Source organism: Tenrec ecaudatus, chromosome 18, assembly GCF_050624435.1.
Source record: "Tenrec ecaudatus isolate mTenEca1 chromosome 18, mTenEca1.hap1, whole genome shotgun sequence".
In the NCBI taxonomy this organism is placed as follows: Eukaryota; Metazoa; Chordata; class Mammalia; order Afrosoricida; family Tenrecidae; genus Tenrec; species Tenrec ecaudatus.
Genome location: NC_134547.1, coordinates 72,846,801 through 72,862,038, shown reverse-complemented (window position 1 = coordinate 72,862,038; position 15,238 = coordinate 72,846,801). Strand labels below are relative to the sequence as shown.

At 55.9% G+C, this 15,238-nt stretch overlaps 1 protein-coding gene across 1 annotated transcript; it reads left to right on the top strand.

Moving 5' to 3' along the window:
- The first annotated feature begins 1,121 nt into the window (after nt 1–1,121).
- Nucleotides 1,122–13,194, top strand: KCNG4 (potassium voltage-gated channel modifier subfamily G member 4). Its single transcript, XM_075536747.1, has 2 exons — nt 1,122–1,847; nt 12,418–13,194. The coding sequence occupies exons 1-2, from the start codon at nt 1,122–1,124 to the stop codon at nt 13,192–13,194; spliced, it is 1,503 nt and encodes a 500-aa protein (XP_075392862.1).
- Nucleotides 13,195–15,238: the final 2,044 nt, after the last annotated feature.

The window sequence follows — 15,238 nt, the reverse complement described above, 5'->3', positions numbered from 1 at the left end:
CCCATCGCGCTCACTCCTGGGCACTCTCCGGGGCCGGGTCTGTGCCCTCCAGGGGAAGGATGCCACGGCTCGCTGGTCTCCTGACAACACCCCAGCCATACAGGGGTGGCTGTCAGCAGCCACTTTGGTGTCCCCTGACACATATCGACCCCATGCCCGACTGAATGACACACCGCCCAGATCTGTGCCCTCCCCGTGGCCAGTTTCAGACAGGAAGGTTGTGAGCCATTGGCTTTTTTTTGGAAGTGGGTGCCAGGCCTTTCTTCCTCATCCCTCTTAGTCTATAAGCTCTACAAAACTGTGCTCAGCTGGTATCGTGAGGGTAGGGGGATGACCAGGGAAGGGAAAGAGGACAAAGGGGATCTCATCACATATAGCCCCCCCGCCAAGAGGATGAATAATAGAAATGTGGGGAAGGGAGACAATGGACAGTGTAAGATACAAAATAATAACAATGTATAATTGATCAAGGATTCATGAGGGTGGGAAGGTGGGGAAAAAGAGGAGGTGATCCCAAGGCCTGAAGTAGAAAAGGTTTTAGAGATGATGATGCCAACCTATGTACAGATATGCTCAATACCACTACTGTATGGAATGTTCTAAGATTGGTGAGAGCCCCCAATGAAATGATTTTCAATAAATAAATAATAAACAAGCTAGAATTACATATGAAAAGGAAAACAAAAAATAAACTGTACTTAGCATCTTAGCCCCTCGGTGGCCTCCACTGACAGATGGGGGTGGCGGGGCGTGAGCCCCGAGCACCCACCCCAACTGCCACCAAGTCCTTCCAAACTCACAGTGACCCCATAGGGCAGGGAAAGAGCTTGGGTTTTTCTGAGACTATCCACCTTGACGAAAGCAGACGGCCTCATCTTTCTCTCTCATGAGGGTTGGTGGGTTTGAACCGCCAACCTTGTGAGGAGCAGCCTGGCACCTGACCCTATGCGTCACCAAGGGTCCTTGTACACACTGAGGTTCCCAGAGGACACAGGCTGGGTGGGTGGTGTGTGCCTGGGCATCCTTTGTCATCAGACTGTTGCCTGCCTTCTCCTGCCCTTTCCTCTCTGCCTAACAGACAGGTAGACCCTCATCCCAGGCTGGGACAGTCAGGTGATGCCATGCCGTCCAGAGACCACCCCTTCGGTTCCTGCAGCCCCCTGAGCCCTCTCCTGTCCGGCCCCCGTGAGGAGCAGTCACCGGCCAAGGGCCTGTACTACCGCAGGGCCCGCAGGCTGGGTGGCCCTGATGCGTCCCTGGTGACCGACCTGCAGAAGGAGCTCCTGGTCAACGTCGGGGGCAGGCGGTACCTGCTGCCCTGGAGCTCGCTGGACGCCTTCCCCCAGAGCCGCCTGAGCAAACTCAAGGCCTGCCGGAGTCCTGAGGAGATCGCCCAGCTCTGCGACGACTACGACGCCGACAGCCAGGAGTTTTTCTTCGACCGGAGCCCCAGCGCCTTCGCGGCCATCGTCAGCTTCCTGGCGGCCGGGAAGCTGGTCCTGCTGCGGGAAATGTGCGCCCTGTCCTTCCGCGAGGAGCTGAGCTACTGGGGCATCGAAGAGGCCCGGCTGGAGCGCTGCTGCCTGCGCAAGCTGCTGCAGAGGCTGGAGGAGCTGGCTGAGCTGCACCGGGGCGAGGAGCTGCAGCGGGGCCGGGAAGTGGGCCGGCCAGCCCAAGCCCCCTCCCGCTGGGGGTTGCTCATGGACAGGCTGCGGGAGATGGTGGACAACCCGCAGTCCGGCCTGCCTGGCAAGGTCTTCGCGTGCCTCTCCATCCTGTTTGTGGCGACCACGGCTGTCAGCCTGTGCATCAGCACCATGCCAGACCTGAGGGTGGAGGAGGACAAGGTGAGTGGCCGCCGGTCAGGGCCAGGCTCCCATCCCCATCAGCCTCTGGGTCCCTGGAGATCTTTACCAATCAGATGGGGAGGGGCCAGGGATGAATATAACCTAGCATGGGCTATATTCCTGTATATGATACATTGTAATCATTTGGTTGGGGTAGGATGTCAAAGACCAAACTCAAAGCCATCCAGTAGATCCCAACTCATACAGACCCCACAGGACAGGGTCGAACTGCTCCCTTGGGTTTCTGAGACTGTCATGCTTTACGGGAGTAGAAAGCCCTGATGTCTCCCACGGAGCTGCTGGTGGTTTCAAACTGCTAACCTTGTGGGTGGCGACCCAGTGCATAACGACCCCTGCACCAGCAGGGATGACTGAGATCCAAAGCCAGGGGCACTTGGTGTTTCTGCGCCCATGAATTATTTCCCTCAAAACAACAAAAATATTACTAAAAATGGTCTCATCACCTCCTTAGTATAAAACAGATACAACCAGAGCTGCTTTACATTCTGTGATTAAAAACAACATTACAACATTTTCATGGGCTGCAGGCACTTTGGCTCCAAAAAAACCATTATTACATATTATCTTTCACGGATGTCACCCAAGCTAGGCTATCATCCTTTCTCCCCCTTTTGACTAAAAGAGAAAGAATGTGGAAATGTGGGGGGAGCCCCTGTTCCATCGAGAGGGCTGCCAGCCAAATGTCACAAAACAAGACATGTATGGATTATGGAATGGGAGACGAATGTGCCACAAAGGTGATGAAAACCAAAGCCTTGGGGCCAAACCCCACAACCTCCTCACCCCACTACTTAAAGTCCAAAAGAACCCCTGCCCCTCCAGGAGGTGGTCCCTCTCGGGACCTTCAAGAGAGAGGTGATGGAGGAGTCAGGTCTCCATCTTATCCAGGGACCGGAGCTTTGCAAAGCTGAGTGATCACAAGACCCAGCTGAACGTTGACGGGAGGCATCAGGTAGAGGTAAGGCAGAGGCCAACAGGACTGGGTGGGGGAGGAATTTGCATAGGCTCCCTGAGTCAGGGAACTGGGGAGCCATGGAGGAGTATGGAGCAGGAGAGAAGCAACACTTTAAAGGAGGAAACAACCCAGTTCTCAGCGTCTTTCTGCTTTCTCCCTAAAGACACTGAGTGTAGGCAGCCCCTGTCAGTCAGTTGGTCTCCCTGTTCTAATAGTTGGGAGCTGAGAGACCGAGGAGGGAGAAGAGGCCACAGGAGGGCAGGGCCTGAGTCCTCACATTGACAAAAGCGAGAAAGTTCTCTCGGCAGGCTCTGGATCTCCTACCTGCCTATCTGGGACATTATCTGAAGACAGTCTGGTTCTCAAGGCCAGATGCTAATGCCGCCCAGTGCCTGGGGGCAACTGGGCCAGGGAGGTCCAGGGCACATCTGTCCCAGAGGCACTGCCCCCTTCACGCAGACCAGTCAACGTCAGCATCTCAGCTAGCTCTCCGTGGGAGGGGAGGAACACCAGAGGTGTGGCCGGCAGGAAATCTTCGTAAAGGTGTCAAAGAGGTGATACTGGGGTGTGGGTTCTATCAGACACCAAGGAAAACAACTTCCTCCAATCTTTCCTCTAGTCTACAGCAACTTCCCTCAGACTCACCTTTCGAATGGGGGTGAGGGGGACCCTACTGTCTGCCATGGGCTATTTAGATATTGACAATGTCCTTCTCAAGCCATAGTGATCCAACATTTCCTTAACTCACCCCCAAGGAGCCGGCTGGAGTGGCCTCTCTTTGGCTGGGCGTGCGATGTTAGTTGGAATTGACGATGTCACCTGCCTTCTGTAGCCTGAGGGCCCACGGGCCCCAGCTGGCTCTCTGCAGATGTCTGCACCCCTGGCGTGGAGTTAAAGGTTATCTGCCCGAGATGGCACATCACAACCAAGGAGGGAGGACAGCAGAGCACCACACCAAGTGCTTCTCAGACATAGAACCTGACAGACTGGGCTCTCCCGGGAGGAGCTGGGGGTGGGGGGGCAGATGTTTATAAAGCGGCTCTCTTGAGGCCCGCACTTGAGACGGTGGGGTCACATTAGCCCTCGCCCACCGCACTCACAAGTGGAGGTCATGGTCACCCCACTTTACAGGTGAAGAAAGCAACTGAGCCACAGAGAGTCTGCGTTTTTGGTTTTGTTTTAAAGTTTTATCTTGTTTCCACTTTCTAACAAGCATAAGGAGCCCTGCTGGGCATCGTGGGCACACGTCGTCTGGCTTTTAACCATACAGTCAGTGGTTCGAACCTACTGGCCGCTCCGTGGGAGAAAGGTGAGGCTTCCTAGTCCCGTCAAGAGTTTCAGTCTCAGAAACCCACGGGGGCAGCTCTGCCCTGTCCTCCAGGGTCTGTGAGACAGACTCGACCCGGTGGCAGTGAGTGTGGGGTTTTGAGTTCTTAGAGTCACAGGTAGCAAGGGGCAGAGCCAGGATTTCATATCACCTCTGCTTGGTCCTTAGCCCTGACCCCTGACCACCACACCCATCATCTCTCAACTGCCCATCCTGCTTCCAGTGTTCCCAGGGCCACGCACCCCACTTTTACGGTGGCTCCTAGAGCTCTCAGGTTAAGGTGCGTTCACGCTGGGCTCCAGTCTTCTACCCATTGTTCTCTGTCCTGGGCAAGTCACTGAACCTCTCAGTGGCTCAGTTTCCTGTGTGAAGTGGGGGTGCTCCTGGCATGCCAAAGAGCCCTGGAGGTGTAGTGGGGTAGACACCGAGCTGCTGTGAGGTCAGGAGTTTGAACCTCCAGCTGCTCAGAAGGAGAAAAGTGAGGCAAAGTGGGGGGGGCTGTACACCCCATCCTCACTACCTCTAAGCCAGCCTCTGCTGCCTTAGGGTAGATTTTGCTCCACAGCCCTCCCTGCCAGGCCTCTCCCAGTGATGTTTCCACACGCTCTAGACCCTGGACTTGGAGGTCTCCTCCCCCTTCTCCTGACCCAGGGAGATATGCACATAGGAGTGGGCGTAGGGTTGGGGAAGAGGTGCCTGCTGAGACTGCCCGGAGTACAGAATGTTGGCAGAAGAGGGCTGGGATGGCACAGCCCCTCTCCCGCTCCAAGCATTTGGCAAGGGTGGAACCCAGAGAAGGAAGAGGGGGTGGGGTAGGGGGGATGGATGAGGTGGGAGTGGGGGGAGGTGTGAAGACCCTGTCAAGCAGTGCCCTCCTCAGGGGGTGCAGTCCCCACCCCTTCACCACAATACCCTTGCACAAGAAGCCCCTTGTGGCTCCTCCACTCCTCGGCCTCCCCACCACCAGCCCCCTCCAATCCCCAGCCCGACAGTACCTTTCTGAGATCATGACTCAGCTCCACAGAGAACCGGCCAGTTCTCTGTCACGTCACTCTGTTCACTGACATTTCATAATTGCTCCAGCAAAAAGCTTCTTCACCTGCTGGGCTTTTTCTCCCCAGCTGAGTGTCCCTGTGTCCTGACCAGAAAAAGCAACCCCATTTTCGGGGCCCACCTCTCCTGACTCTGCCAGGTGGCAGGGGCTCACGCTCTTCCCTCTGCCTGGTTAAACTCCCCAGCTGCCAAGGGTCAATTTCCTTCCCCATTTAAATATCACCTCCTGAGGATGGCACAGTGATTATGCATTAGGCTGCTCATCACAAGGTCTGCGGTTTGAAACCACCAGCTGCCCCCAGGAAGAAAGATGAGGCTCTCTGCTGCTGCGACTGTCACTGTTTTGGAAACCCATAGCGCCAATTCTACACTGTCCCAGAGGATCGCCATGAGTCAGAATAGACTGAACGGCAGTGAGTTTGGGTTTGGAAAGATGGCCCAGGGCTGGGCAAGGGCCCCTTTCTGTCACACGAGGGGGCTTCCAAAAATTGGTATTAGAAAAATAGCAGAATTTCTCCCAAACTCTCCGAAGGCCCCTCGTACATACAAACACAGGAATTAGAACTGGCTGGGTGGTAACGATAGGCTCCACTGTCACCACAGGGAGGCCCTGCATGCCGCTGCCCCCCACCCCCCTGGGAGCCAGGGCCTCTGAGGTTTCTCCTTCATTGAGGACAAGAGTGGATGAGTGTGTGAGCAGTCATCTCCAAATGGGAGACATACACCCGCCCCCCCGCCCCCCACGAGGTGGGAGTCAGTCTGTACAGATCAGAGACCAACTCTGCACCTGGCCCACAGTGTCCTGGTCCCAGGGGCTCCCTGTCACCCATTTTAGAGATAAGAGAGCCGAGGCTCCTTGAGGTGAGGTTTGGAGGCCACTGCTTTATAACCAGGACTTCCTGGCGGAGCGCAAGCCCAGCCAAGAACCACACCAGCCGGAGCCCGCAGGGCCCCCACGTGGTAAGAGCTGCCTCTCCCGTGACACAGAAGGAACAAATCGTGGAGTTGACACGGACACAGCAACATCCTGGGAAGGAGAGGCAGGGCAGGTGGTGGGAGGGGGCAGAGGGAGAACCCTGAGCTGGGGCTGACACTGGGTGGGGGCAGACTTGGGGAAGAGGAGCCAGGCTGAGGAAGAGGCTGAGCCAGTTCCCAGGGGACCTCAGACAGAAGCCAGAGCTGCCTTAGGGACCCCTGGAACCAGCATTGGGCGAGGGGGCATGCAGTTATGTGACAACAGGCCAGTCCAGTGTTCTCCAGAGGGGGAGATGGCAGGAATGGAGTGGAGGAATGCTTTAAGGTCAAGATCAACCAAAAACCCAAATTCATGGCCATGGAATTGATGCCGACAACTCACCGTGACCTTGTAGTTCAGGGCAGAAACTCCAGTGTGGGTCCCCGAGACTGTCACTCTTCACAGGAGCAAAAGTCTGAATCTTTTCTCCAAGGAATGGCTCGTGGGCTCGAACTACTGACCTTGGGGCTTGCAGCCCAGCAATCAACCAACTATACCACCGGGCTCCTGGGTCAAAACCAGATGCTCTGACCTTGAGTCAATTCCAACTCAAAACGGACCCTGCAGGACAGGGTGGAAGGGCCCCTGTGAGTTTCTGAGACTGCCACTCTTGAGGGGAGCCGACCACCTCATCTTTCTCCCTCGGAGCAGCTGGTGGTTTCAAACTGCTGCCTTTGTGGTTAGCGGCCTACCAAGTAACCCAGGACTTCCAGCGCCCTCGGGTCCACATTCTATCTCTTCGGCTTGACCTCTTCTTGACTCACGCAGTCTGTGGCCGGCCGGCCATGGCCGATCCTTTCACTCAGGAGGATTCCAAGGCTCACCCATGCGGGGACCTGGGTCCCAACTTCCATGTCTTCTGATGGCATGGGGGGGCGGCGCACCTCAAAAAGCCCCCAGGAAAAAAATCCACTGGCTCCTTTTGTACTCTCAGAAGCCCACTGAGGTTGACTGCCTTGTCTTCCTGCTGAGGTGCATCACATGGGTTTGAACTCCTGACATTTGGGTCATCGGCCCAGTGTTTTCACCACTATGCTGTCCATCCCTAGCAGCCTCCAGGCATCCCCGGCACTCCATCTGTCTCTCTCACTGCGGGACCTTACTTCACCCTCTCCCCACCTGCTGAGCACAAAGTGGGTCCAGGAAGCACATATATGTTGGGTGAATGAAAGACAATGGCAGATAAAGAAGTTACAAAATAGTGCATAATTGTATATAAAGTTACAAAATAGTATATAAAGTATATAATCGTATATAAAATTGCAAAGTAGCATATAAAGTGTATAATCATATATAAAGTTACAAAATAGTATATAATGGCTGGATTAGAGTCTGAACTCTTATTGCTGTGGGTCCGTATAAAGGCCCTGCCGACCAGTGAGATGGGTTACAACTGGACTTCTACTGCAAGGTCAGCAGGTCCTCAGGAGAAAAACCAGGCTTTCTCCTCCCCTAAAGAGTTACAGCCTCGGACACCACAGGGGCAGCTCCCCTGTCCTGTAGGGTCGCCGTGATTCGGAGCCAACTCGATGGCAGTGAGAGTGATTGATAAGGGGAACGATAACTCGGGAGGTGTGCGTGCTTTAGAACACCAACATCTGATATCAAAAGGGACAAAGTTGAGAAGGACTAGAGAAGATGGAGGGGAGACCAGGTGGCACAGCGGGTTAAGTCTTGGACTTCTAAAACCACCAACCCCTCCGCAGGAGGAAGATGAAGCTTTCTACTCCCACAGTGAAGAGCTGCAGCCTGAGAAATTTCTGGGGACAGTTCTGCTCTGCCCCAGAGGGTCCCTGTGAGTCAGGACTGAGTGGGTGGCAGTGAGTTTCCTTTGGTTAGGGAAAAAGCGGGGGGTGAGGGGGTGACCTCCATGTATTGAAGGGTTCTGAGAATGAGATGGAACAATGGAACAAGAGTGCGTGAACGGAATTGTTGGGTACACAGCTGATGGTGTGCTCCGAGAGCCGTCATCCGGTTTCCATGAGAAGTTTTGTAAGCATCCCCGCCTCCCGCTGCAGATGGCTCTGTGGCTGTGCCCGGGATGGGCGGCTGGTTTAAGGATGCAGCAGGGAGCAGCAATGCAGGTGGAGTGACGAGGCAGACACTTGCTGCAGTGCGGGGACATGGCCAGCGGGGCCAGGCCGCCAGCCCGGAGGTGGAGGGGGTGGTGTACATGCTCTGAATATCCAAATGAGAAAGGCAGAGGCGGGAAGGGCACCCGCAGACTCCTCAGCCTCAGGAGTCACCTTCGGGAGCTGTTGGGCCCGGCATTTCCACAAAGTAGTTCCTAATCAAATTCCTTCATGTTTCTCTTTGGTTTAAGATTCTTTAAGCCAAGGAAAAACACCCAGAATGGCACAGGAGAAAGAGCCCTCACAGGGCAAATCTGGAGAGGAGACTGAAAGATTTCATCACCCACTGGGGCGCTTCCCAGAATGCCAGTTCCTGGGCCCCACAGAAGGGTGTGTGTTGGGGGACGGTTTCTGATCCTAGGATCCAAGAATTTGCATTTTCCACAAGTACCTAGGGCAAGCTAACGGGGTGGGGTGGGAGGCTTCAGAGCCAACTTTCAGGAACCCATTATCTTCCAACTTCTTCATTGGAAAGGGAAGCGGGGACAAAGAGAGCTAATGGCAGGTCACACAGGAAGTGAGTGGTGAGACTGGGAGGCAGGATCCCCCACACCTGAGCCCTCCCCCCCCCCATAGCATTTCGAATCCCTGGAAGGGGGAAACAAGGCGGGGGTGGGGGGTGGGGGGGGCTTTGCTAAGAGCTCTCCTTGTTGGAGAATTTCTTCAGCTTCCTGTGAAAGCCAGGGCGAAAGAGACAACATTGCTGCCCTGTAGCAACCAGGAAGCCGATTGCCTCAGATCAATGTATCATTCCAATGATAGCTACAATGTATTCATGGTGTGCCTGCAGGTCCCACCCGGCTTAGTGCTTTAGATACCTTATTTCCATTGTCACAACCGCCCTTTAGTGGGAGCCAGTTGCCTGTGGCATCTCACGCTTGAGATGGACTTCACTCCATGGAGTTTTCCACAGCAGGCTTGGGCAATTCATCACCAGGCATTTCTTCCGAATCTCCTCTGAATGGTCTTGAACTTTCATCCTTGCCATGAGCAAGCCCAGTGCCTTGACCACTGCCCCTATCCAGGGACAATGGTGCTACTGAGAGATGAAAGTCCACACCCACCACTATTAGTGTGGGCTCACAGGGACTCTCAGGACAGAGGCAAACTGCTATGTTGGGTTCCCAAGACTGAGGGTTTCCACTGAAGCAGACAGCAGCAGACAGGTTTGAACCGCCTGTCTCTCAGACGACCAAAGAATTAAAGGGCTGGGGTTTAGCACTGGGCCTGGGGCTCTGGGCTCGGTTTCCTCAATGGCACAGCCCCTGCCTCCCATCCTTGTGACCATCTGACCAAGGACAAGCACACAGAGACTGAAATGGGCCATCTGCATTCTTTCTCTTTCTCCTGGCCAGCTACAAAGGAGCTGCTCCGTGTAGCCTCTGGGAGCTGGAGAGAATCTTTCTTTCCACTTCAGAGCATTTTAATTCAAAGGAAACTGGCTGTCAACATCTTGCTTTACATTCAGGCAATTGGCTCAAATACGTAGATAATATTTACTGCCGGTCTCAGCCCTGGCGGCACCTTAGAATTATCTATGCAGCTTTGCCATGAAATTAGACAACTCCTGTCCTAAGGTAAGGCCCGTAGAATAACTAGGATTCCAGCCTGGACAGCAGCCCCCCCCCAACCCCCTGACCCCCAAAGCTCTCCAGGTGACCAGACTGGGTCTCAAGGCTGAGAAACACTACCTACACCCATCTCCAGCCCCAGACAGGTGCTTCCCAAATATTCCTGTGCCTGGACAGGACCTGTAGATCTTGTTGGAAATGGGGATTCTGGGTCCTTCAAGATGGAGGAGGGGCTGGCCTGAGAGTCTGTGTTTTTAACACACTCCCAGGGAAGGAAGTTGGCACGGTACTAATGAAGTGCTCAGCCACAAGCAACCGAAATGTCAGAAGTTTGAAGTCTCCCCAGGAGAGAGACAAGGCTGCTGCCTTAAAGGTTTACAGCCTGGGAAGCCCCATGGGCTGTTCTGCTCAGTCCTGTAGTCACATCGCTGTGAGTTGGAATGGAATCGTTGGCAATAGGTTTGGTTGGTTTGGTTTGATTTGGTCTGGTTAGGTTTGGTTTGGTTAGGTTGGTCTGGTCTGGTTTGGTTAGGTTAGACTAAGTTAGGTTAGGTTAGGTTAGGTTTGGTTTGGTTAGGTTGGTCTGGTCTGGTTTGGTTAGGTTTGGCTAAGTTAAGTTAGGTTAGGTTTGGTTTGGTTTGGCTACTTCTAGCTGTTAGCCTAGGAAGCACATGTTGGTGACCCCAGAGACTACAGCGAGACCCTCAAACACAATGCCGTCAAGTCGATGGTGACTCACAGTGACCCTGTAGGAAAGGGTAGACCTGCCCCTGTGGGTTTCTGAGACTACTCCTTACGGGAGCAGAAAGCCTCCTGTTTCTCCCACGGAGCAGCTAAAGGTTTCCTTCCAACTGCTGACCTGGCAGTGAGGAGGCCAACATTCGACCACTAGGGCTCCTCCTGGAGCTGCCAGCTTAGAAGCGAGGTCCCGGGGAGTGAAGGACTGAAGGACAGACAGATCAACTGGCGCCCAGTTGGGCACCCGTGAGAGAAACACTCCCTGCATGAGTGATCCGTCAAACCCTCCGTCCATCCCAGCACCCCCAGGCATCTCCAGAACTCCGTCAGCTTCTCTCAGGGCTGTATGCCACTCCTGCCCACCCACCTCCACCCCCAAGCTGAGCACAGACAGCACAAAATGGTCCCAGGAAACCCGTGTTTGTAAGATGAAAGAAAGAGGATGGCGGCTAAGGAAGTTACAGAGTAGTACATATACCGGGGCTGGGTGAGAGTCTGAACTCATCACTGTCAGTCGATACAGAGGCTCTGCACGACAGTCAGGAGCTTGGGTGGCCACGTTGAGCTTCTAAGTCAGCAGTTCGAAACTGCCGGTTGCTCTACTGGTGAGAAAGATGAGGCTACAGCTTCAGAAACCCATGGGGGAGGGGGAGGGAAGAGGGGGGAGGGGCAGTTCTACCCTGTCCTACAGGGTTGTTGTGGGTCGGCCTGGGCGCGCTGGCAGCGGGGGTGGGTTTGGGGTTCTGGGGGCAGAGTAGAGCTGCCCCCCACCCCCAGGGTTTCCAAGGCTGCATTCTGGACGGAAACCGATGGCTTTGCCTTGGAACCAGTGACTTTTAGGTGGAGTCCGTTCCAGCACACAGGGGCCCTGCAGGGCAGAGCATGTCGTGGCGAGAACAGACTGGTATACCTCTCACACCCCTGACTCTTTGGTTAGCGGTGGAGCACTTAACAGCTGCACCACCAGGCCTCCCTGTGGCCTCTCCCACCTACTCCATCAGTGAACTCACCAAACCAAACCACACTCACCATCGATTCGATGCCGACTCACAGCGACTTTAGAGGGCAGGGTAGGACTGCACACTGAGTTTCTAAGACTAACTGCTTCCAGCAGTAGAAAGCCTCCCAGAGAGCAGGTGGTGATTTCGAACTGCTGACCTTGCCGTTTGGAGCCCAACATAACCCCTATGCTACCAGGGCTCCTATGCCAGTGGCATAGCTGCCAGCATCTTAGCCACCTGTGGAGTGGAGGAGCTTGCATCAGGGAAGGTGAGCAGTCATATCAAGAGTCCCCAGGCCAGGCTGGCTTCGGACAAGATAGGAGCTGAGCACTCTGATGTCAGAGGAAAGTGAGGGGTGGAGGGGGAGTGGGAGGCTCTCATGCTGAGGCTCCAATGTGCTCCCCCAGGATCCCCATCCTGGGTCCCCCTGGGTCCATGGCCTGCTTTGCTTGTCCCTACCTTGAGAAGCAGGCCTATCTGCGGGGTCCCAGCTCCCAGGAAGGAGGTTGGAGACGAGTCATGGGGTCCTGCGTAGCTACAAGGGAGGCTGGGAAGATTGCTTCCACCCCAACCCCCCAAAGCGCTGTGTGCCCCCTGCAGTGTAACCAGGAACTATGTGGAGGGATGTGGTGAATAACTCAGTCCACCCCCAGGGCCGGGTGGGCAGCCACCAGCTGACCTTAGGGCTTGGCGTTTGGCCGCATTTCTGCCCCCGCAGCAGATCTGCCTCCTGTGGCCCCTCCTCCTCCCCCTGCAGGGTGAATGCTCTCAAAAGTGCTACTCCATCTTCGTTGTGGAGACCATCTGTGTGGCCTGGTTCTCCCTGGAGTTCTGCCTGCGCTTCGTGCAAGCCCCCAACAAGTGCCGGTTCTTCCGGGGCCCCCTGAACATCATCGACATCCTGGCCATCTCCCCATACTATGTGTCCCTGGCCGTGTCCGACGACGACGAGCTGCAGGAGGACGGCGACCGGCCTGGCGGGGGCTCCTACCTGGAGAAGGTGGGGCTGGTGCTGCGGGTGCTGCGGGCGCTGCGCATCCTGTACGTGATGCGCCTGGCCCGCCACTCGCTGGGGCTACAGACGCTGGGGCTGACGGTGCGGCGCTGCGCCCGTGAGTTCGGCCTGCTCCTCCTCTTCCTTTGCGTGGCCGTCACGCTCTTCTCCCCGCTGGTCTACGTGGCTGAGAACGAGTCTGGGCGCGTGCTGGAGTTCACCAGCATCCCTGCTTCCTACTGGTGGGCCATCATCTCCATGACCACCGTGGGCTACGGAGACATGGTGCCCTGCAGCGTGCCGGGCCAGATGGTGGCCCTGAGCAGCATCCTCAGCGGGATCCTCATCATGGCCTTCCCGGCCACGTCCATCTTCCACACCTTCTCCCACTCCTATCTGGAGCTCAAGAAGGAGCAGGAGCAGGCCCAAGCGCGCCTGCGCCGCCTGCGGGCCGCCGACATGGGCAGCGAGCGCGAGCTGCTCCAAGACGTGGATGACCCCCTCCCAGCCGAGCCCCCGGAGCCCACCAAGGACCCTTAGCCCCAGCTGCTTCGTGGCCCCCAGCAAGTACCACACCAAAGCCAGCGTCACGGCAGCAAGCCACGGATCGTGGGGTCGAGTTCTCCCAACGCTAGGGGTGGGATGTGAGCAAGGCCTGGCTATCGTGGACCCCCGTCCCCAGGGACGGGTGGTGCAGGCTGAAGTCACCCAGGGCCTGCACTTTCCTCTCTCCCCCAGTTCCTTCCCACAGCAGACTAGGTGCCCCTGGTGAGAGTTGCTTCCTCCCCAGCTGAGCCTCTAGCATTTGGGATGCTTCCAGAATCGGTCATCATCAACGTCTGAACATCAAGCCTATGGAAATCCCACCCTTCCTGGGTCTCGTTGCCACCCACATTACAAAGTCTAATCAGCTCTCCCTGCTTCCTCAAAACACACACACACACACACACATGCACACGCACATGCACATACGCATGCACCCCCGGGTCTCAGCCTTTTTATGGCTCCCACCGAGAATCGAGACCATCTCTGTGTTCCTCGTCGCCAAAGGCATTGTCCTGATGCAGCTGCCTTCCCCCAACTCGATGCTCTCGGCCACAAAGGCAGTGCTGAACTCTTGCGTCAAAAGCCACACTGGTAAGCCTGCCCCCCTCTAAAGCCCCCCACCCAGAAGTCCCTCTCTCCAGCAGAGCAGGACCTCCTCAATGGAGTGGACTCCTGGTGGGACCTTCTCTAGAAGCCAATGCTGGGCCTGGACAGGGCTCCAGAGGGCCTCTGTGGAGACCTGTTCGTACTCTGGTGGGGGACGTTGCCTTTAAGTCCTTTAGCTAAGTCTGGGTGCAGCAGCCTGGGTGGAACCAGGGGCGAGGCTGAACTGAGCCCCTTGCTGGGTCTCTAGATCAGGCTCTTCAGTGCACTGGCATCCCATTTGCATTTATTTTAATAATTGTCTCTCTCACTCACTCTTCCAGCAATGACTGTGCTTCCCTTCGGCTCCTCGTGGAGGAGGCAGGCACAGGACGGCATGTACTGAAACCAGAGAGGGATCCTGGGTGGCTACAGTTGGCTCCCCGGAGGGGGGAGGGGGGCTGCATCCAGGAGATGAAGCTGGGAAGGTGGGTTGGGATGGGAGCGGTGTGAGCCTTGGAGGCTTGGAGAGAGAATCTCGCTCTTTTGGTAGAGGACAGAGGGAGGCACAGAGAGGTTTGCGGGAAGGAGTGAGTTGAGCAGGCTTGTGGGTGCAGAGGAGGGTGAAGGTTGGGTAAGGTGGTGGGAAGCTGGGTGGGATGGGCAACGCTGGAGTGGCCTGGGGCCTTCCTCTCTCGAGTCACCACTGGAGATGTGCTACATCCTGGCTACCCAGTGTTTTACTCCCCACTAGACTGCCAGCAGGACATGTCTCCACGACACGTCCTGAGAGTGACGTGGTCACTCTGCAAAAGAAAGCTGTGGGTTCCCTCAAAGAGGCCCGGAAGGATGCAGACAGGTGACAGGAAGTGGTGGAGACAGCGCACACCTGATGCCATGTAGGTGGGAGAGCACCCAGCACGTAGGCACTATCGAGATATGGCCTGCTACCAATCCAGTCAGCTCGTGAGCACCTACCCTGTCTGGCCCACGTCTCTGTCTCAGGGGGCCACCCCACCCCCTATACCAGCATGCACTTCAGTCTGCCGAGGCCCCACAGGAGCCCTCCTTTCCTCTGGCCCTCTCGAAGGCCCTCCCCGCCGATGTGGACACACTTCTCCATCCTGTTGACCCTAAGAGTCCGCAAGGCAACGTGCCCCCTTGCCCATCTTGAGGTACCTACCATGCCAGCACCTAAGCTCATTGCCATAGTGGCAAGTAGACCAGTCACCGAGGAGGTGCATCCCACCTAGACGTGCCACCCTGCCCCAAGAAGTGACAGGCAGAGTCTCCTGAGCACAGGCAGGGACCCTGCTTCACCGAGCATCATAGACAGCCTGTCTTTTGTTCCAGCCTGACTTTGTGCAGCTACACAGACCACCTCCACTCAGTTGTGGGCGAGAGGTCCAGGGTGACACTGAGGTAGCCTCTCCCCTCTCTGGACAGCGGGCCCTCA

Coding starts and splice junctions, on each gene's coding strand:
- KCNG4 (XM_075536747.1), top strand. CDS start 1,122: ATGCCGTCCAGAGACCACCCCTTCGGTTCCTGCAGCCCCCTGAGCCCT. Junction 1,848..12,417: donor TGAGGGTGGAGGAGGACAAG/GTGAGTGGCCGC, acceptor CTCCCCCTGCAG/GGTGAATGCTCTCAAAAGTG.